This window comes from Suricata suricatta, chromosome 7, assembly GCF_006229205.1.
Source record: "Suricata suricatta isolate VVHF042 chromosome 7, meerkat_22Aug2017_6uvM2_HiC, whole genome shotgun sequence".
In the NCBI taxonomy this organism is placed as follows: domain Eukaryota; kingdom Metazoa; phylum Chordata; class Mammalia; order Carnivora; family Herpestidae; genus Suricata; species Suricata suricatta.
The window spans coordinates 95617688-95639688 of NC_043706.1; the positions used below are offsets into that span (position 1 = coordinate 95617688).

At 39.3% G+C, this 22001-nt stretch overlaps 1 protein-coding gene and 1 long non-coding RNA gene across 3 annotated transcripts in view; one reads left to right on the forward strand and one right to left on the reverse strand.

The window, feature by feature from the left end:
- Nucleotides 1-4460, forward strand: part of RPF2 (ribosome production factor 2 homolog) — a 34438-nt gene extending 29978 nt beyond the window's left edge. The window contains exons 9-10 of the mRNA XM_029945430.1: nt 3338-3482; nt 4264-4460. Of these exons, the coding sequence (XP_029801290.1) occupies nt 3338-3482; nt 4264-4443 (325 nt within the window). The 3' untranslated portion in view covers nt 4444-4460. The remainder of the gene's footprint in view (nt 1-3337; nt 3483-4263) is intronic.
- LOC115296942 overlaps nt 1-22001 on the reverse strand; it is a 59253-nt gene that overhangs the window by 8341 nt on the left and 28911 nt on the right. The window lies entirely within an intron of this gene.

Below are 22001 nucleotides of genomic sequence, written 5' to 3' on the forward strand. Positions count from 1 at the left end.
CGTGTCCTGCCCTTTCTTTTGCCTGGAACTAGCCCTTAAACAGTTGGTACAAGGTAATAGTTAACTTTGATACACATTATTTGTGAAGATTAATAAGGTTAATCTTATAAAATGGCTTTGAGTTTCTTGGATGAAAGGAAGTGTAAACATGAAATTACGTTAATATAATCTTTGCTCTGACCTTTGGGGGGAATAAATCATATTGTTACTGACCTCTTCCTGTATATTGTATAATAATTAATTCTTCATATGTGAGTGATCGTTTGTATTCCTTGGAGAATTTTATTCACTTAGAAAGTTAAAGTCTCAGGGCACCTGGGTGCCTCAGTAGGTTAAGCCTCCGATTTTGGCTCACGTCATGATCTCACATTCATGGGTTCAAGCCCCGTGTCGGGCTCTGTGCTGACAGCTAGCTCAGAGCCTGGAGCCTGCTTCTGATTCTGTGTCTCCCTCTCTCTCTGCCCCTCCTTGCTCATGCTCTGTCTCTCTCTGTCTCAAAAATAAATAAAACATTTAAAAAAAAAGAAAGTTAAGGTCTCTAATATGAAAACTTTTAGTAATTGCCACATTTGCCTTTAAGATGGCATTGGTGAGGTTTTATGGGGAGAAATATGCAAACCAAAAATATTAGCATACCTTAAAAAGCAAACAACATTATTGACAACCACTTTAATGAAAACAGAATATCAGCAGAAGGGAAGGATTTAGAAGGGAGAAAAGTAAGGAAATTAAACTTGAACAAGAGTGGTAATGACAGTCTTTCCCAAGAAATAGGCAAATTATTTTAAAATATATAGAAATTACCCACCAACATATTTAATAGCCTGAGCTCATTTGAAAACGAAGGAGCTGGGTTGTCTTTGTTTAACTGACTGAGCCACCCAGGCATCCCGTAGCTGGGTTGTCTTTGTGTCTTGTACTATATAACCTTGCGGAATTGAATGCCACTTTTGATTACAGGGAGCCAAAACAAAACAAAGCTTGAGGTTAGGATCTGAGATGGAGATTAATAGGCATATGGTGTAACACCTCGTGGCATAGGTATTTGGCTGGAGACATGATGGCCTGGAATTGAAATGTCTATCTTAAAAAAAAACAAAAAGTGTGATGTGAATGATAGAATGAGGGTTAAGGAAAAAAGGGTTTCAATTCTGTTTTTAACAGGTCAGTGTCAGCCTCTTCTATTCGCTTAGTGTGATTACAAAAATCATTTTAAAGTTCTTTATTAATACATTTCCTCAATCATTTTAGATTCTATATTTCACTGTTAAAAGTTTAATCGAGTTGGGGCACCTCGGGGGCTCAGCCAGTTAATTGTCTAACTTTGGCTCAGGTCGTGATTTCATGGTTTGTGAGTTTGAGCCCCACATTGGGCTGCATGCTGACCGAGTGGAGCCTGCTTGAGATTGTCTCTCTATCCCTCAGTCTCTGCCCATCCTCTTCTCATGCTCTCTCTCAAAACAAATAAATAAACTATAAAAAATATTTTTAAAACAGTTTAATAAAGAGAATGGAGTATAGGTCCATCCCCAGCAACCATATGTAGAAAACTGACATCTGGAGAAAGTTTTCTTCTATTTCTATCTGTTTGATCTGCTGGTAAACCTGCTCAGTGAAGTAATTCAGATAAGATCATCTATACAAACAGTATGGCACTGTAACATAATTCTGTGGTAAATAGCAACATATTTTTTGTGTGTGTGTATATATATATATACACATGTAGTTATGTGGAAATAATCTTAATTATATACACCACTCAGAAGGTTACTCTATTAGGAGGACACTTGCATAGATTAAAAGGTACTGGGTAAGGTGAATCCATCAGGCATGCCGGGAGCTCTTCTAGATCTACAGCTCTGCCATTTAGTTGAAAATCAGCATTTTAAGTGGTAGAAACTTTTTAGTTTGACATTTTCATATATACAATTTCCCTGATTTCTTAAGTAGTCTACTGAACACAGATGTTAATCAAGATATTAATTTTGATATGAGTTCAGTTTTAAATATCCTTTATTGGAGGTACTGAAAGTGTGGATGCAAAGGCAGAAGTACATGTGTTAGAACCAAGTCAAATGGTCACTGCCACCGTAGCTTTGAACTAGCTTTTATGGAAGATGCCCTGATATCACCAACTTTAGCTTCTAAAAGTATTTTCCCCACAATGGGCCCAAGGGCAGGCATTCTCTAAACCCTGTTCTATTAGAACCACTATGCAGAGTGGCTTTTCCCCCTCTGCTTCTCCCTTCAGGTCCCATACAACTATTCATATTATCTTGTGCTGTTATTGGAGTTTGTTTTTTGTTTAACACTTGTGCTTTTGACGTATCCTAGGCTGGCTTTTGTTTTGTTTTGTTTTGTCTTTGTCTTGTTCCATTGGGTATAAATAACCGTGTCTGCTACCGCACATCTATCGCCATGGCTCTCGGAGTTAGGAGCTAGTGGACGTACCTCCCATGGGTGGACTGTCTGCATGTGTTGCGTTTAGGGCCCAAAGAGCTGTTAATGAGCTTATTATGCACATTCACTTCTGCTTCCTGGTGCTTTCTGCTCTTGGGCGCTCCTGACTGTGCTCTAGTCTTAGGTTCTTTCTCTTCTCTCATGCCATTTGTTGCCTCTTTCCCATTCCATCTTTGGTGTGAAAAGTTTGATCTTTTATAAATATTGTTTTCATTCAGTTCCTTTAGGCCATGTGGAGATCTGGCCACTATAACAAATCGAGTCAGCTCAAATAATTATCAGGTCTTTGAGCTGTTCTTGTGGTATGATTCACAAAAAACCCCTGACTGTGTCCCTCATCTGCTTCCACATCCAGAGCTATTTGGACATATGTAATCCAGAAAGTTGTGGTTTTGTTACATTAGGCTTTTAAGGTTCATTCCAACCTATGGAAATCAGTAAATTAAATGTCTGTACTATGGACAAGAGTAGATTCTGAATGGATCTTTAAGGAAATAAGAATTATTAATCATGTAAACATAACATTCCAAAAGCTCAACTGAAGTTGTTTTTATAATTAAGTAAATCTGTAAGAAAGATGAAGAAGTCAAAGGATTCGATTTTTTAAAATAGTTGCCTTTCTAACTTGGTATTTCTTAACAATATTGTATACTTTTGTGTTTGATTTTTAAAAAGCAGTGAACCAAAGAGTATACTTGGCCTAAATGTGTAAAGTATTTAAGATGTTTAGCCTCCTAAAGACGGTGTCATTTTATGGAACTTTTCTTGTGGTTCTTTTGAACAAAAATATTTGAGTGGATAAGGATTCCATCAAAGTCAAAGCAACATGTCTTTTTTTTTCTTTCTTTTTTTAATTTTGTTTTCTTGTTTCACAAAGGTTGCTGTTGAAGAAGTCTGGTTGTAAAACACCAAGGATTGAGTTGGAAGAGATGGGGCCCTCATTGGATCTGGTTCTGAGGAGGACACATCTGGCATCAGATGATCTTTATAAATTATCTATGAAAATGCCAAAAGCCCTCAAGGTTTATAACTGGCCGATTGGTGCCATTTTATTTGTATATTCCACTCTTCTTTCCAAAAAAGATTGGCAGCATAGTGCAGTAAAGAACATGCAGAGAGAGATGGACAAAATAGATAAAATTAGACTCTCAGGACAAAGAAAAGGAGGAAGAAGCAAACATGCTGAACATAAAAGATAATAAAAAGAGTTGTAGAAACCATGCATCAACTATGACTGAGAGCTTTCTAGTAGCCAAGACTGCCAGTTTTCAGCAAGAAAGAGAATTGTTTGGGGCATTGTGGAGATTGAGGATTTAGAGCACAGGATGTGTAACTCATACTTGTATAAAATGTGTTTTGACTTTTGAATGGTTTTGAAAAACAAGGAGAAATGGCTTCTCTGGAATGCCAGTAAAGATTGACTTAGATAGATAGTCACAATTCCTTAAGCTAAACACAGGAAATTCTTTCACTGGGTAATAGTGGTTAGTGTAGTCTGTAGTGTTGCTTTTCAAATGTGGTCTGACAGTTTACCTGGAATTGTTAGAAATGCTGAGCCTCAGGTCCCTAGACCTATTGAATTATAATATGCATTTTAATAAGATCCTTAAGTGATTTGTATGTACTTCAGTCTGAGAAGAAAGGTCTGTAGGGTTATATACTATATTATTGAGTAGGTGCTCACCAGTGGAAATTGTTAGTAAGACCTTTGTTGTACACTAGGTTTTTACCAGTTTATAGTAGTAGAGACCCTTAAATATGTATATATATATACACACACACACATGTATTCTTGTTTCATAGCCAAAGAAGAAGAAAAATGTCTCCCATGATACTTTTGGCACAACTTATGGAAGGATTCATATGCAGAAGCAAGACCTAAGCAAACTACAAACCAGGAAAATGAAGGGCTTGAAGAAACGACCTGCAGAAAGGATAACAGAAGACCAGGAGAAACGATCAAAGAGAATTAAAAAAGATTGATGGAACTTAGCCAATAACTACAGTGTTTTTGTAGTCTGTTTACTAAGAGAGTTATCAAGCATCAGTCATTTCAGATTTTATTATATATTTTTAGACATGGTAATTTACCTAAACAATGTGTTACATATATTATGAATAATAATATACTAGTATTAGGTTGAAAGCACACCTCTTTATTTTAATATATTTTTTTAATTAAAAAAGTTTTTTTTTAATTTTGAAAGAGAGAGCACAAATGGGGAAAGGGCAGAGAAAGAGGGAGGGAGAGAGAATTCCAAGTAGGCTCTGCATTATCAGTATAGAGCCTGATGTGGGGCTTGAGCCCATAAACCATGAGATCATAACCAGAGCTGAAATCGAGTCAGACACTCAACCAACTGAGCCACCCAAGTGCCCCTTTCTAAATATTTTTTTAATGTTAATTTTTGAGAGAGAAGAAGCATTTGCATGGGGGAGGGGCAGAAAGAGACGGGGAGACCGAGAATCTGGCCAGCACAGAACGCCATGTGGTGGTGCTCAAACCCATGAACTACAAGATCACAACCCAAGCCAAAACGGGAGTCAGACGCTCAACTGAGCCATTCAAGCATGCCAAGCCTCTTACTTGAGGCATATCCTGGTGGGCCATTTTCTCTCTCTGTTATGGTATTCCCTCTCTCCTCCCCTCCCCCCTGCAGAGTTTCCTATCTCATTGGATTGGTAGGTGAGGAGGCATCTCCAGAACAATGATTGGTATTTTAAAGACTTTCTGGGTTAAGCTTGCATAAAGGGAGGAGGAAGACTTGGAAAGTAGAATTGGTCCAAAGGAACTGTATACACACTTAGAATGGACTACATGAAAAGTTAACCCCATCTACCAGCACATACCTACAACCTGACTTTTGTTTTTTGCCTTTCTGTTATTTTGCCTGAAATTTTGTTAGAGATTCATTTGAAATTATTTTTGTGTCTTAAAACATTTCTCTAAGAGCATATCTGCTACCTGATCATTGACCTATTACCATAGTATTGGGGATTTTTTTTTTTTTTTTGGCTTTGGTTTAAGTTTTTATTTATTTAAATTTCAGTTAGTTTACATAAGTATAATATTAATTTTAGGCTGTACTATTGGTTATCTTAAGAGATTCTGCCACTGAGCCCTATCCCCACTCCTGTGAGAGAGAGGCAGTTTTGGTAGGGCTGGACTAAGTGAGAGGAGAGAATGGATAAGTTTGGAGACAGAGGGCACTTTAGGGTACTAAGTGTCCCTGGGTAGCTAAAGGTCACATGAAGGCCCTGGGTGTTTGCACAGCAAGTGGGAATAGGCCAAAGCCAAACAGCTTGTTTTGAAGTTTTCTTCAAGATGGGCCTTGTGTCTAAGAAATGGGAAGAAACTGTCTACTCCCTCCTCCTAGTGCTGCATACGTGGTTTCCTTAAACATCGAATTTAAGTCCCTGGTAAAGAAGCTCCTGCATGCAAGTGCAAACCAACCGTGTTGTAAAAATATGAACTCTATAAACTATCATTGTTCTAGGAAGTGGAAATGTTTTGTTTTTTATTCCAGGTCAGGGGCCTGTGTGTACAGTTCATGGAAGTTTGCTGACACTTAAGCAAAAGCTAGAGCCTCAGTTTTACCTTCCATATCTTTTCCCTTGTAAACCCATTCCTTGGCCTTCCTTTTCCCCATCCCTTTCCAGATGGCTAATAGCTCTCCTCATAAAAAGGGAGCTGGTATTCATTGTTTGACTAACCATTTACCCAAAGACCGCAGGGTTTGGACCTGAAGAAGGTGTTTACATTTTATATTTGATGTCTGAATGGGGAGAAAAAGTTAAAATGATTCATATGCAGCCATCTATAAGTAAATGGATAGTTAGTGGGGGGAAGGGGAGCCATGGAAAGGCATCATCAGAAATAGTGACTGCGGAGTTCTTCCCCAATGCCTCACCCCGGCTTCCAGCTAGCACGTAGGAAAACCGTGATACAGCCACACAATGGGTCATATTAGCCACCCACAGCGAATACCCTGTCCTATCTTGACCTCTGTCCCAGTGGTTCAACTGATTTTAACATACAGATGGCCATGTTTTTGCCATGTGGGTCATTGTCTTGGAGTGTTTTAACCCTTTTTGAGATTTGGTAATGGATCTTTTTTGTTTCCTATATAATTTTGTTTGTTTATTTTTGAGAAAGAGCAGGAGCAGGGGAGGGGCAGAGAGAGGGAGTCACAGAATCTGAAACAGGGTCCAGGCTCTGAGCTGTCCGCATAGAGCCCAGTGTGGGGATTGTACGCACGACTGCGAGATCATGACCTGAGCAGAAGTTGGATGCTTAATGACTTAGCCATCCAGGTGCCCCTTCTATGTGATTTTTTATCTCAGATTATAGAGTATCTAATAAGTATTTGCATCCTGTTCAGTAGAAGTATATAGTATTAAAGACATCTAGGTGGAAGCTTTTTTTTCTTTCACTTTTTTTTTAAAATGAAATTTTTATCGTAGTTGTTGAGCCCCTGGCACCCTTAAGTCATTTCTGTGGAAAGTACATTTTAATTTCCACTTGTCCTTGAACTTAGGATACAACATACATAAATTGGAGAGGTGATCAATTGCCTATCTTTGTTTTTACTTAACCAAGTTTTTACTTAACACTTTAGATTTTGGTAGATGATGAAAGGATTTTTTTAAATACCAAATTTCTTTTGTTTTTTCTAGGTTAATACTGATACCAAGCTATATATAATTTCATGAAATCTGGTTTCTTTTTATAACCTAAATGTTACTATTTATTTTCTTGGTATTGAATATAATCCAAAGTAGAGATGTTATTACTCAGAAAGGAAGAAAAAATAAATTCACATCAAGTCAGTTTTCAGTTATCTGATTACCTAGCTTCTTCTGATCTTGTTTATACTTTCAGCCATTTCATGTCCCCCCCAACCCCCAGGTGGGGCCAGGAGAAAAGCTTTATAATGGGAGAAGTTAAAACCATTGCTAACATTTGACAGGGCCCATTAACAAGGGAAGGCTTGTTTTTAAACTGATTTTCAGGGGCACCTGGGTGGGTTAGTCAGTTGAATGTAGGACTTTGGGTCAGGTCATGATCTTGTGGTTTGTGGTCCGAGTCCCGTATTGGGCTCTGTGCTGACAGCTCAGAGCCTGGAGCCTGCTTTGGATTCTCTGTGGGTGTCTCTCCATGCCCCTCCTCTGCTTGCTTGCTCTCTCTCTCTCAAAAATAAACAAATGTTAACAAAATTAAAAAAAAAAGAATTTCAGTGATAGGTGCTTCGTCCATCATAAAATTAAGAGCCTCAAATAAATATACAGGTTCTTCATTGTATCTTTAACAGTATTTTTAATAAATCATCAACATGGTCAAAATATCCCATAACCACATTAAAGGCAAATATATCCTGCTATATATTCTACATAATTGGGTAATATTTTATACATTATATATAATGAAATATATATATGAATAATATTCTACATATCCATTCAAGTAAGTTACTATGAACTGGGAGATAAAATGGGCTCACTGGCTTGAGTTTATGCAGGCCATGAAAAAGTCAACTTGCTTTTAAATGTATATTGGTTTTCTCTTAAACCAACTACTTGAGTTCAAGTTTAAAAATAGCAAAGCTATCACAGTTTCCTGTATCAGCCAGAGTGGCCCATGTTAGGAATTTTAACTGTACTTAGGTTGAATTGGAGCCATTTGCACTTTCTCCATTTCAAAGTCCTTTGGGAAAGAGTTTTTAAATAAGGAATAAATATAAGGCCTTTCTTTTTAGATACAAATAGGCATTTTATTTATTATTATTATTTTTAGATACAAATAGGCATTTTAAATCTATTTTTGTTCTTTTAAACAACTTTCCCTCCTCCCTTCCCAAAGCCACTCCCCCCCCACCTCTACCTTCACACAAGCTCAGGGCATCGGAAAATAGGTTCCAAACACGGAGAAGCTTCTGACCCACGAGTCCCTGCTGAGCAGGGCTGGGGCTTGTGTGAAAGAAGGCAGATAATGGGGAAATGACAAAGCTTGTAGAACTCAGCTGTTAGTATTTTTGCCAACAAAGTTCGAAGCGCCTGAACTTTACTGGGTTTGGGTTGGTTCTTCAAACCCAAAGAAAGCCGGGTTTCTGAGAAGCAGAATGGTGGATGTTGGCTCTGGGAGGCATGCCCTCCCGCTCAGCTGCAGAGGCACCACCTCTGGATGCCCAACCACGGTGAGGGACTTGAAGCCAGGCTGTGTTCAGGTAACCCCTTTGCCCATCTCAGAATGCTGCAAGTGAGCTCAGAGGTTCCCTGAAGCCAAGTGCAAACTAATTGGTGCGTTTGAAATAGACTCGGAAGATTCACATTCATCAACTCCAGGAATTTACTACCTCAGTCCCTTGGCTAGTTCCCCAGAGTCCTCTGACAAAGCAGATGGCAAGGGGACCTAACAGACATCATTTAGATGATAACCTGTGACAGCACTTCTGGTTCTGCCTCTCAGAGGCAGTTGTCCGGCATATGACACTGAGGGAAAGTGCATGAAATTCATTGTTGTCCCCATTAGGTCCTGTTTCCATCCATCTGGCTCATCACTTAACGCTAGCCCAGGTCACAGATGTGTTTGAGTTTTAGCCCCAGCATCTTTCTCCATGTAGGGCATGGGAGCTCCATGAAAGAATTCTGACTGGAATACATGGGTGGGAGGGACAGTAGGCAGTGCAGTGTGGGGTTTGGGGAAAGTTGTGGCACTAAAAGAAACTGATCCTTCCCTGATGCTCTCTGAGAGCTCACCTGAGATTTAAAAATTTTTTTTAATGTTTTATTTATTTTGATACAGAGACAGCATGAGAGGGGGAAGGGCAGAGAGAGAGAAGGAAACACAGAACCGGAAGCAGGCTCCAGGCTCTGAGCTAGCTGTCAGCACAGAGCCTGACGCGGGGCTCGAACCCACGAACAGAGATCTGACCTGAGCTGAAGTCGGAGGCTTAGCCGACTGAGCCACCGCGCCCCACCTGAGATTTCACAAGGCCAGTGCTCTAACCCCTGAGCTATGGAGCCCCACCTGAGATTTTAAAGAACAAGGACCTGGGGTGCCTGGGTGGCTCAGTCAGTTAAGCATTTGACTCTTTTTTTTTTTTTTAATGTTTTCTATTTATTTTTTGAGAGACAGAGAAAGACAGCATGAGCAGGGGAGAGTCAGAGAGAGAGAGGGAGACACAGAATCCAAAGCAGGCTTCAGGCTCTGAGCCAGCTGTCAGCACAGAGCCTGACGTGGGGCTTGAACACACGAACTGTGAGATCATGACCTGAGCTGAAGCCAGACGCTTAACAACTGAGCCACCCAGGCGCCCCAAGCATCTGATTCCTGATTTCTGTTCAGGTCACAATCTTGTGCTTTGTGAGTTTGAGCCCTGTGTTGGGCTCTGTGCTGACAGTGCAGAGCTTGCTTGGTATTCTCTCTCCTCTCTCTACCCCTTCCCTGCTCGTTCTCTCTTTCTCCCAAAATAAATAAACTTTAAAAAATAAGAAAAGGACAAGGATCCAATTAAAGACAGCATGGAAGTACGGTTTTCTAGGAGTAATGTTAGAGTGGTTAGTTCCCAGCATTTTCCCAGAAACAAAGGAAACAAATGTGGTTTTGTTTGTGGTGGTGGTAGTATGAAAGAATTTTTAAGTGCCAACCAAGGCAGGTGGTATGACACTGGCTGATAGAATTCTGAGTTTCCATGCTTGAAAATGAGAGTAGGAGGCCATCATGGTTGAGAGGCAGGGTTCCAGACAGTAATCCTTGTGACATCAAGGTCGGTTAAGTGTGGTATGGAAAGCACATGGCTGATTGAAATGACTTGGAATCTCAATCCCAGACAGGGCCAGTCAATCTCAAGGGAATTGTGGGGAAGTAGAGTTGGGTAGAGGTGGTTATCTTCTAAATCTGGCCTTGGCAATATTTGGGGAAGACTCATGTAGATGGCTTATGAGTTCTTATGCAGAAATGGAGATAGTCAATGCTGGGAGCCAGCCTGGGTTCCTTGGGGGCTAAGAATGTCAACCGGTCCCCCTGATATTTTGTTTTAATGTTTATTTTTGAGAGTGCAAGCAGGGGAGGGGCAGAGAGGGGGAGACAAAGGATCCAAAGTGGGATCTGCGCTGACAGCAGTGAACCTAACATGGGGCTCAAAGTCACCAAATGTGAGATCACCTGAGCTGAAGTCAGAAGCTCAACCGACTGAGCCACCCCGGGGCCCAATCCCCTTTCTTTTTTGAAAAGAGTTGACTCTTGAACGACACAGGTGTTAGGAGAACCCCCCTCCTGTGCAGTAAGAAATCCGTGTCTGACATTTGACCTCCCCCAAACTTAGCTACTCATAGCTACTGTTGACCAGACTGTTCCTGGTAACAGTCATTAACACATGTTTTGTATGTCATATGTATTATATGCTGAATCTATAGTCATGTAAGATGGAAAATAAGAAAACATTATTAAGAAAGTCATAAGAGAAAATATATTTATAGCACTGTCCTGTGTTTGTAAAAAACAATCCATGCAGAAGTGGACACATGCTGTTTAGAACGGTGTTGTTCAAGGGTCAGCCGTCAGCGCCTGGTAGGGGAGTAATCATTCACTCCGCATCGATCAAGTACGATTATTCCCAGACTCCCTTCACTGCGCGTAGTTAGAATTTAAAGAGCATTTTCCTTAAAATACAGGTTTGATTTTCCCCCTAATTATTAAAAAACAAGTCATTTTTCTGATTACCAAAGAGAATGCTACAGAGAAGAAAACAGAAGTCACCTGTAATCTCACTGTTCAGAGATACCTCTATCAGCATTTTGCTGTATTGCTTGCCATTTCTTAAAAATATAGGTTTTAAAATAAGAATATGATCTTACAATATTACTTGGAGTTCTACTTTTTAAAAAGTAAAATTTTTCTTAAAAATCTTTAAAAAAATATTTATTTATTTCAGAGAGAGACAGAGCATGAGGGACAGAGAGAGAGGGAGACAGAATCTGAAGCAGCTCCAGGCTCTGAGCTGTCAGCACAGATCCTGATACTGGGGGGGAGGAGGGGGTGGGGGGGCGCTCGAACTCATGAATAGTGAGATCATGACCTAAGCTGAAGTCAGGTGGTTAATTGTCTGAGCCACCCAGGTGCCCCTAAAAAAGTACATTTTTAAAGTAAATTTCTCTTTAATATCCATATACAGGGAAGTGCTCAGATGAGTAAATTTTGTGAATTTTTACAAAGTAAACACACTGTGTAACCATTATCCAGATCAAGAAATAGAAATACTGTCAACACCCACAGAAGCCCTTTGCACCCCCTTCAGTCATTAGCCCAAACTAGTAGTAAGGTGCCAACTGTTTAAAAATCAATGTTCTGCTATAAGCATGTTCCTGTCATTAATTTTTGATGCTTTTTTTTGATATCTACATACTACTTGATTATGTGGCTATGTTATATTTTATTTCATCATTTTTTTAAATTTATTTTTGAGAGACAGAGAGAGACAGTGCGAGCAGGGGATGGGTCAGAGAGAGAGGGAGATACAGAATCTGAAGCAGGCTCCAGGCTCTGAGCTAGCAGTCAGCACAGAGCCTGACGCAGGGCTCGAACCCACGAACCGTGAGATCTGACCTGAGCCGAAGCCGGACGCTTAACCAACTGAGCCACCCAGGTGCCCCCTCATCATTCTTTTATTACATATTAATGTCACTTGCTTTGGCATTGTTACATATAATGTGATCTCTATGTACAGAAATATTTTTAGAAAGCATTTTCATATGTTCATTTCACATGCCATTTAAAATATCCTGTAAGATGTATAGTGCAGGTGGTATTACTCATAATTTCCAGTTGAGGAAACAGGCTCAGAGAAATTAAGTAACTTGCCTGAAGTTACACAGCTGAAAGGAGTAAAGCTCCTAGATCCTCTGTCTTCTAATTTCTAGTCTCCTGGATTCTCAACAAAGCGTCTAAGTCTCTCCAAGTATTCTTGCGACTCAAATGGGGAAATGTGGGGCGCCTGGGTGGCTCAGTGGGTTGAGTGTCCGGCTTCGGCTCAGGTCATGATCTCACAGCTCGTGGGTTTGAGCCCCGCATCACCGACAGCTAGCTCAGAGCCTGGAGCCTGTCTTCAGATTCTGTGTCTCCCTCTCTTACCCTCCCCTGCTCAAGCTTTCTCTCTCTCTCTCTCTCTCTCTCTCTCTCTCTCTCTCTCTCTCTCTTCTCTCTCTCTCTCTCAAAAATAAATAAAACCTTTAAAAAAATGAGGAAATGTGATATAACTAAAACATTTAGGCTGCCTCATAGCAATTTGAAGGGCTGCTGCACACAAAGCATTGATGAATGAGGAGTACCTCTGTGGCATCTGTGAAGGAGATCTTTATTGGCAAGCCACAGGGCTCTGTCCTTGGCCTTTGTCTCCTAAACGATTTTACTTTTCACTTGAGTGATGAAAAAAATGACACACTTACTAAATTTATGGATGATGTAAAGCAGTGAGACTACTAGATGACATAATTGTAAAGTATCTTGGGCTATAAACATATATTGGCAGGGTGGGAAGGTGGACTGAAGCCAAAAGGAGAAATTTACTAAGATAAGTGAGAAATTCAGTACCAAGAGGGGAGAATATAAACATAATTAGGACAGGGGTGCCTGGTTGGCTCAGGTGGTAGAACATGCAACTTTTTAAAAAATTTTAAAAATGTTTATTTATTTTTGAGAGAGAGAGTGCACTCCTGTGTATGCAGGGGAGGGGCAAAGAGAGAGAGAATCCCAAGCAGGCTCTGCACTGTTAGTACAGAGCCCCACAGAGGCAGGGCTAGAACTCACGAACCGCAAGATCATGACCTGAGCCGAAATTGGACACTTAACCGACTGAGCCACCCAGGCGCCCAGTAACTCCTGATCTTGGGATAATGAGTTCCAGCCCCAATAAAAAAATAAGGGAGACATAGTTCTATAGTTGAGAAACAACCCGGGGGACAAACCGATTGTCAGTCATCAGTGTAAGTAGACTTCCAGAAAGTTCCACAGAAATATAACCTACATTGGCAGAAGTAGAACACTCAGGTTGACTGAAATAGTATACATGCGATAGAAAAGTAGTTCATTGCTGAGTACATTCCCTTGTAGGGACCACCCCATGGGCTTCCCGTTCATCTATTTGTGAACACATGTGTTATTTCCAGTTTTGGGCTATTCTGAAAAAAGCTGCTGTGAACACTGATATTACAAGTTTCTGTGGACAGATGTTTTCATTTCTTTTGGTTAAATACCTAGGAGTGGGATGGTCGAGTTGTATTAGGCCTACAGTTCCATTAGGAACTGAGTGGATGACAGAGAGGCTCCCAGATGCCATGAAACTCACATTCTAGTTGAGGGAAGGAGGCAGGACAACATGCCCACAAATAGGATAAGTTTAGAAAATGGTAAGTGATGAAAGGACAATAATACAAAACAGGTGAAGAGTGACTAAGAAGGGTCTTCTTTAACTAGAATGAAAAGGAAAGATCTCTCTGTAAAGGTGACCCAGGAATTGAACTGAGTTCTGAGTGTTGAGAAGGAAGCAGTGTATGGAGATTTGGGGGTGCGCATTCCAGAAACTGGGAACTGCGGCTGCAAAGTCTTTGCGAAATGAAAGATGGAGGAATTAAGGATGCAATAGTTGTCTCCAGGTACCTGAAAAGTAATCAGGAAGAAAAGGGATTACACTTAATTCTGTGAAATTTCAGCCATAAATATGACCAACGAGTTTGGAAGTTGGAGTAAAGTTTTAGTTTAGTCCAACCTTTTAGTAGTGGGACATGGAGGGACTGGAAAATGACTAAGTTCTAAGTTCTTTTTTGGTTGCTGTTGAGATTTTGCTTTCTTTCTTTTTTCCTTTTTATTTAAAAAATTGTTTTAATGTTTATTCACTTTTGAGAGATTTAGAGTGACAGAGCATGAGTGGGGACAGGACAGAGAGAGGGGTAGACACAGAATCCAAAGCAGGCTCCAGGCTCTGAGCTGCCAGCACAAACCCCAATGTGGGGCTTGAACTCACTGAGCGGGAGATCATAACCTGAGCTGAAGCTAGATGCCTAATGGGCTAAGACATTCAGGTACCCCAGTTTTTCCCTTTTTTAAAAACCAAATTTCCTACTAAGGTGAATAACAACTACAATGAAACTAAACTTGTGGCTTTGGTCCCTCAATGTGAATTATTGATCAAATAGAAATCTGGTTTATAAACCAACTGCAGTAATTTGCACTACTTTGTAAGGCCATTGATAGAAGAAATATTTCTTCTTCCTATGAAGCCTGAGTTTAACAATAGGTACTTAGAAAACATTCAAGTGTGCCCTGAAAGCCTGGGAAAGGAAGGATGTGTTATCTTTCTTCAGTCAAATGATATCTTCTCTGGTTGGTGTATAGGAAGTGTGAACACATGTTAATAATAAATATGAGAGGGATTCATCAGCATTTAACTACATCTGTCCATTTACTTATTTATTTTTTTAACATTTATTTATTTTTTAGAGACAGAGAGAGACAGCTTGAGTGGGGGAGGGGCAGAGAGAGAGGGAGACACAGAATCTGAAGCAGGCTCCAGGCTCTGAGCTGTTGGCACAGAGCCTGATATGGGCCTCAAACCCACGAACCGTGAGTTCATGACCTGAGCTGAAGCCAGATGCTTAACTGACCGAGCCACCCAGGCGCCCCTACACTTGTCCATTTAAAAGTAATAATAGTAGTGCACCTGGGTGGCTCAGTCGGTTGAGCATCTGACTCTTGATTTTGGCTCAGGCCATGATCTCACAGGTCAAGGTTGAGCCCTGTGTGGGTCTCTGTGTTGGCATCGAGAGGCCTGCTTAGCACTCTCTCTCCCTCTATCTCTCTGCCCCTCCCCTACTCTCTCTCATTCTCAAAATAAATAAACTTAAAAAAAGTAAACGTAATAATAGTGATTTCAAATGATATCTACTGAGGTTTTAACCCAGACAAAAGGTGCAATTATACAATTGGAAAATGTATTAGAGGACAAATTAATTATAATTATTGTGCAAACTTAAGAGCAATAAAGGAACAGAAGAAGAGGGAGGAGGAGGCGGAAATGAAGAGGAGGAGAGAGAGAGAGAAGGAGAAGGGGTAAACAGCCCACTATCAGGAACCTGCTCCTTTCATTCTTTCATGATCTCCTTCAGTCCTTGCCTAAATGCTTCTGGAATTATCAGGAAAGAGTGCAGGCATAATTTTATTTTATTTTATTATTTTTTGGCATAATTTTAGTACTATATAACTTTGTGGCATTTTAATTCAATAAAGCATATCATTAATTATCAATTTCTTATATAAAAGAGCAGCGTATTTAGAGTCTTTGCCGAAGGAGCTTACTGTTAGTTTCTCTGCCATGGGAGGGGTGCATAGTGGATGGAGTAAGATACAACTCCCCAAGTGGGGCTCCCCAGGCGATGGTCTGGGCTCCCTGTCACCTTCAGAGAATGTGGCAAGGGCTACTTTCTAGCCTTTGTCATCCTCAGGGTCTTCAATTTGTACAAAAAGACAGATCATTTACTAGCGGCAAAGAATTACTGTTCTCCATGAACTTATCAGGGAGTATAATCTTTATGGAGATATCATTCATGTACCATAAAATTCACCCTTTCAAAATACAATGTTCAGTGGTGTTAGTATATTCACAGAGTTGTGCAACCATCACCATCATCTGGCTCCAGAACATTTTAACTACCCCAGAAGAAATCCCATTCCCATCAACAGTCCCTACGCATTCTTTACTTCTGGACTAATCTCCTTTTTGTCTCTATCGATTTGCCTATTCTGGAAATTTCACATAAGTGGAGTGATACAGCATGTGGTCTTTGGTGTTTGGCCTTTCGCTTAGCATAATGTTTCCAAGACTCAACCGTGTTGTAGCGTGTATCAGTACTTTACTCTGGCTTCACAGCCTGCACAGAGCCCAACGTAGGGGTTGAACTCACCACTGAGAGGTCAAGACCTGAGCTAAGGGCCGCTTGGATGGCTCAGTCAGTTAAGTGTCTGACTCTTGATTTGGGCGCAGGTTTTGATCTCATAGTTCCTGAGACTGAGCCTTGTGTAGGGCTCTGCTGACAGCAAGGAGCCTGCGTGGCATTTTCTCTCTGCTTCTTTCTCTCTCTCTCTTTCTGTCCTTCTGCCATTTGTGCTTTCTCTCTCTGAAAATAAAAAACATTAGGGGCTCCTGGGTGGCTCAGTCAGTTAAAAGTCTGACTCCAGCTCAGGTCATGATCTTGTGGGTTCGTGAGTCTGCACCCTGCGTTGGGCTCTGTGCTGACATCTCAGAGCCTGGAACCTGCTTGGGATTCTGTGTCTCCTTCTCTCTGCCTCACCCCTGCTCATGCTCATGCTCTGTCTCTCTCTCTAAAATAAATAAACATTAAAAAAAATGTTTAAAAAGACCTGAGCCAAAATCAAGAGTCGGATATCTAACTGACTGAGCTAACCAGGTGCCCCAAAACATAACTCCTTTTTATGGCTGAATAATATTCCATTGCATGGATATACTAGTGAGTGTAATCTTGAACTCACTGTCACTCTTTATTTAGCAAAGATAAGCCAGGCACTTGGAAAATGGACAAAATTCTCAAATATATTTGTAAAAACAACATTTTTTCTCGAATTGTACTGCAAAGGTCAAACAATGAAATAAAGGCTTTCCAATCAGGCTATTAAACAAATATAGTCATAAAATCACACATCTCTTAAAAGTTTGATTCACTCATACTTGCAAAAACAATATAAATTATATACATCTTCATAAATTTTAGTTTTATTTTTCCAGATAGAATCCAAATCAAACCTTCTCCTCCCTACCCCAAACACTATTCACTATGAAATATTGGTTCTTGTTTTAAGTGGATTTCCTTTCAGCAACTTTTTTCTTTAAAAAATTTAAAAAATATATTTATTTTTGAGAGACAGCATGAGTGGGGGAAGGGCAGAGAGAGAGAGGGATACACAGACTCTGAAGCAAGCTCCAGGCTCTGAGCTGTCAGCAGCACAGAGCTGGACGTGGGGCTCGAACTCATAACCACAAGATCATGACCTGAGCCAAAGTTGGATACTTAACTGGCTGAGCCACTCAGGTGCCCCTCAACAACTTTTTTCCAATACTAGTTATTTCCAACTTTGAGGACCCAACTACTAACAGTGATCATTTCTAGGTGGTGATTTATGGGTGATTTTCATTTCCTCTTTTCATTTGTCTCTATTTCCCTCAACAGACATACTTTGTATGCATGCAAATAAGAGGAGGAGGAAAGAAAAAGAAATAGTCTGAGAGAAACAGTTACAGAAGTTCTTCTGCAAGATGTGTAATCTGTCCATTTCTCTAGAGTCCAGAGTGCATTCTTCGATTAAGCCAGAGGTGGGTTGCATTTACTTTGGTGCCCTAACCTGTGCAAAAGAGTATTCTACGAATATCTTCATTTAAGTTGTTATTGCATTTATTGGAGGATATCCATGGGACTGTCATTTACTGCATTTACAGGATCCCCTTTATAAACATCTACAGAAGGAACATCTCTTTGGTTTCAGTACTAGGAATCCAGGAATAGTAGCTGCATTTCCCCCAAGAAAGTTTGCTTTTTTTAACATTACTGTTAATTTTTTTAAAGTAGTTTATTGAAATCGAACTCATATATTATACAAGTCACACATTTAAAGTGTATCATTCAATGGCTTTTAGGATATTCACAGAGTTGTGTAACTATAACTACCGTCAATTTTATAATATTTTCATTATTCCAAAAGAAAGCACCTCCCCTGAGCCACCATCCTCCCATTTCTCTCTCCTTCGCCAATTTGAGACAGCTACTAATCAATTTGTTCTCTGGGAATTTGCCTAAGCTGGATATTTCATGTGACAGAGTGATACAACATGTGATCCTTTGTACTAGGACTAAGTATAATGGGACTAAGTATAATGTTGTTGTTTTTTAAACTTTGAATTCAAGTTAGTTGAATTCAAGTGTAGTACTGGTTCCAGGAGGAGAACACGGTGATTCATCACCTACACACAACACCCAGCGCTCATCCCAACAAGTGCCCTTCTTAATACCATCACTCACCTAGCTTCTCCCCTCACCCACCGCCCCTCCAGCAAACCCCACTCCATTCTCTGTATTTAAGAGTCTCTTACGGTTTGCCTCCCTGCCTAATTTTACCTTATTTTTCTTTCCTTTCCCTTATGTTTATCTGTTGTGTTTCTTAAATTCCACATATGAGTGAAATAATGTTTGTCTTTCTTTGCCTTATTTCACTTAGCGTAATACACTCTAGTTCCATCCATGTTGTTACAAATGGCAAGATTTCATACTTCTTGATTGCCAAGGACTATTCCATCACACACACACACACACACACACACACACACACACACACACACATCATTTTCTTTATCCATTCATCAGTCAATGGATATTTGGGCTCTTTCCATAATTAAGCTATTGTTGATAATGCTGCTATAAATATTAGGGTACATGTGCCCCTTAAAATCAGTATTTTTATATCCTTTGGATAAATACCTTATGGTGCAATTGCTGGGTCATAGAGTAGTTCTAGTTTTAATTTTTTGAGGAACCTCCATACTGTTTTCCAGAGTGGCTACACCAGTTGGCATTCCCACTGACAGTGCAAAAGTGTTCAGTTTGCCTTTCTCCGCATCCTTGCCAACATCTGTTGCTTCTTGTGTAGTTAATTTTAGTCATTCTGACAGGTATCTCATTGTGTTTTGATTTGTATTTCTCTGATGATGAATGATGTTGGGCATCTTTTCATGTGTCTCTTAGCCATCTGGATATCTTCTTTGGAAAAGTGTCTATTCAGATCTTCTGCCCATTTGTTCACTGGATTATTTGGTTTTTGGGTTTTGAGTTGGTAAGTTCTTAATAGATTTTGGATACTAACCTTTTATTGGATATGTCATTTACAAACATATTATCCCATTCTATTGACTGCTTTTTAGATTTGTTGATTATTTCCTTCACTGTGCAGAAGATTTTTATCTTGATGAGGTCCCAGTAGTTCATTTTTGCTTTTATTTCCTTTACCTCCTGAGACATGTCTCATAAGAATTTGCTGAAGCTGAGGTCAAAGAGGTTACTGCCTGTATTTTCCTCTAGGATTTCGATGGTTTTCTGTCTTATATTGAGGTCTTTCATCCGTTTTAAACATAATTGGTTTTTTTCTTTAAATTTTTTAAACATTTATTTATTTTTGAGGAACAGAGAGACAGAATGCGAGTGGGGAAAAGGCAGAGAGAGAGAGAGAGAGAGAGAGAGAGAGAGAGAGAGAGAGAGAGAGAGAGTGAGACACAGAATCCAAAGCAAGCTCCAGGCTCTGAGGCTTTCCGCACAGAGCCCAACATGGGCCTTGAGCCCATGTTCTGTGAGATCATGACCTGAGTTGAAGTTTGATGCTCAACTGACTGAGTCACCCAGCTGCCCCTTGAACTTAGTTTCATAAAAATATGGAATGCTTCATGAATTTGCATGTCATCATGCACAGGGATAGCATAATGTTTTTGAGTTTCATCTATTCTGTGCAATGTATCAGTACTTCATTAATTTTTATTGCCAAATAATATTCCATTGTGTATTTACCCCATTTTATTTATCTATTTATCTGTTGATAAACCTTTGAATTGTTTTCATCACTCAGCTATTGTGAACAATGTGGCTATGAATATTCACGTGTATTTGTTTGAACCTGTTTTTAATTCTTCTGGGTATATAACTAGGAGTGAAACAAATGAATCCTTGATCTTTAATTCTCTGTTTAACTTTTTGAGACATCTGCACACTATTTCCACAGCTGTTGTACTATTTTACATATGCTGTTTTCAGACAGATTTGCTTTTCATAATTCTGATTTGCATTTTCCTGATGACCAGTGATGTGAAACATCTTTTCATGCACTTATTGGCTATTTGTATGTCTTTCTTAGAGAAATGTCTATTGTGTGGGGTTTTTTTTGAATGCTTGTTATTTCATTCATTTTAAATTGGGTTGTCTTTTTTTTACTGAGTTGTAAAGTTTTTAAAATATATCCTAGATACACAAGTCCCTTATGAAATATATGACTTGCAAATATTTTGTTGTATTCTATGAGTTGTCTTTTCAGTTTCTTGATAATATCCTTTGAAGTACTAAAAGTTTAAATTTTGATGAAGTCCAATTTATTAACTTTTTCTTTTGCTGTGTTTTGGTGTCGTATCTAAGAAACCACTGCATATTCCAATATCACAAAGACCTACTCCTATGTTTTCTTTGAAGACGTTTAGAGTTTAGACTCTTACTTATAGGTCTTTGATCCATTTGAGTACATTTTTGTATGGTCTGAGGTTGGGGGTCAAACTTCATTCTTTTGCATATGGATATCCAGTATCCCAGCACCATTTATTGAAAACATTATTCCCTTCCAAGTGAATGGCCTTTCACCCTAGTAAAAAAATCAATTGTCAGTAAATATGAGGGTTTATTTCCAGACTCTTGATTCTATTCCATTTGCCTATATGTCTTTCCTTATGTCAGTACCACAAATGTCTTGACTACTATAGCTTTGTAATGAGTTTTGAAATGGAGAAATGTGAGTCTTCCAACTTTATTCTTTTTCAGGGTTATTTTGGTTAGTCTGGGTCTTTTGAATTTTTACATGACTTTTAGGAGCAGCTTGCCAATTTCTGAAAAGAACTCAGCTGTGATTTGACAGGGTCTATGTAAAAAAGAAAAGTAAAATGCTGACTAAAATGAAAAATTGACAGGGTCTATGTTAAATCTGTAGATCAGTTTCAAGTATATTTCCATTTTAACAATGTTAAGGGTTTTGTTTTGTTTGCTTGTTTCTCCAAGATATTATTTAAAATACAGGTAGTTAATACACAGTGTAATGTTAGTTTCAGGTGCAGAATTTAGTAATTCGATACTCACACACACCACCAAGTAGTTATCACAGTAAGTGCCCTCCTTAATCCCTATCATCTATTTAACACTGCCCTCCTCCCATCTACCCTTTGGTAACCATCAATTTGTTTCTATAGTTAGGAGTCTGTTTCCTGGGGGTGTCTGGGTGGCTCAGTCACTTAAGCATCCAATTTTTAATTTTGGCTCAGGTCATGATCTCATAGTTGTGAGACTGCATCAGGTTCTGTGCTGGGTATGGAACCTACTTAAGATTCTTTCTCCCTCTCCCTCTCCCCCGCCCTGCCTCACAAAAAATAAAATAAAATAAAGTTTAAAAAAAAGTCTGTTTCTTGGTTTTCCTCTCTTTTTTGTCCCCTATATTCATTTACTTTGTTTCTTAAAATCCACATAAATAAAATCATATAGTATTTTGTTTTGTTCTGACTTATTTTCCTTAGCATAACACTCTGTAGCTCTCTCTCTGTCATTGCAAATGGCAAGATTTCAATGATTTAAAATTTTAAATCCATGAACATATGACATCTTTCCATTTATGTAGGTCTTCTTTAAAATTTTTTAAAATTTATTTTTATTTTATTTATTTAATGTTTATTTATTTTTGAGAGAGA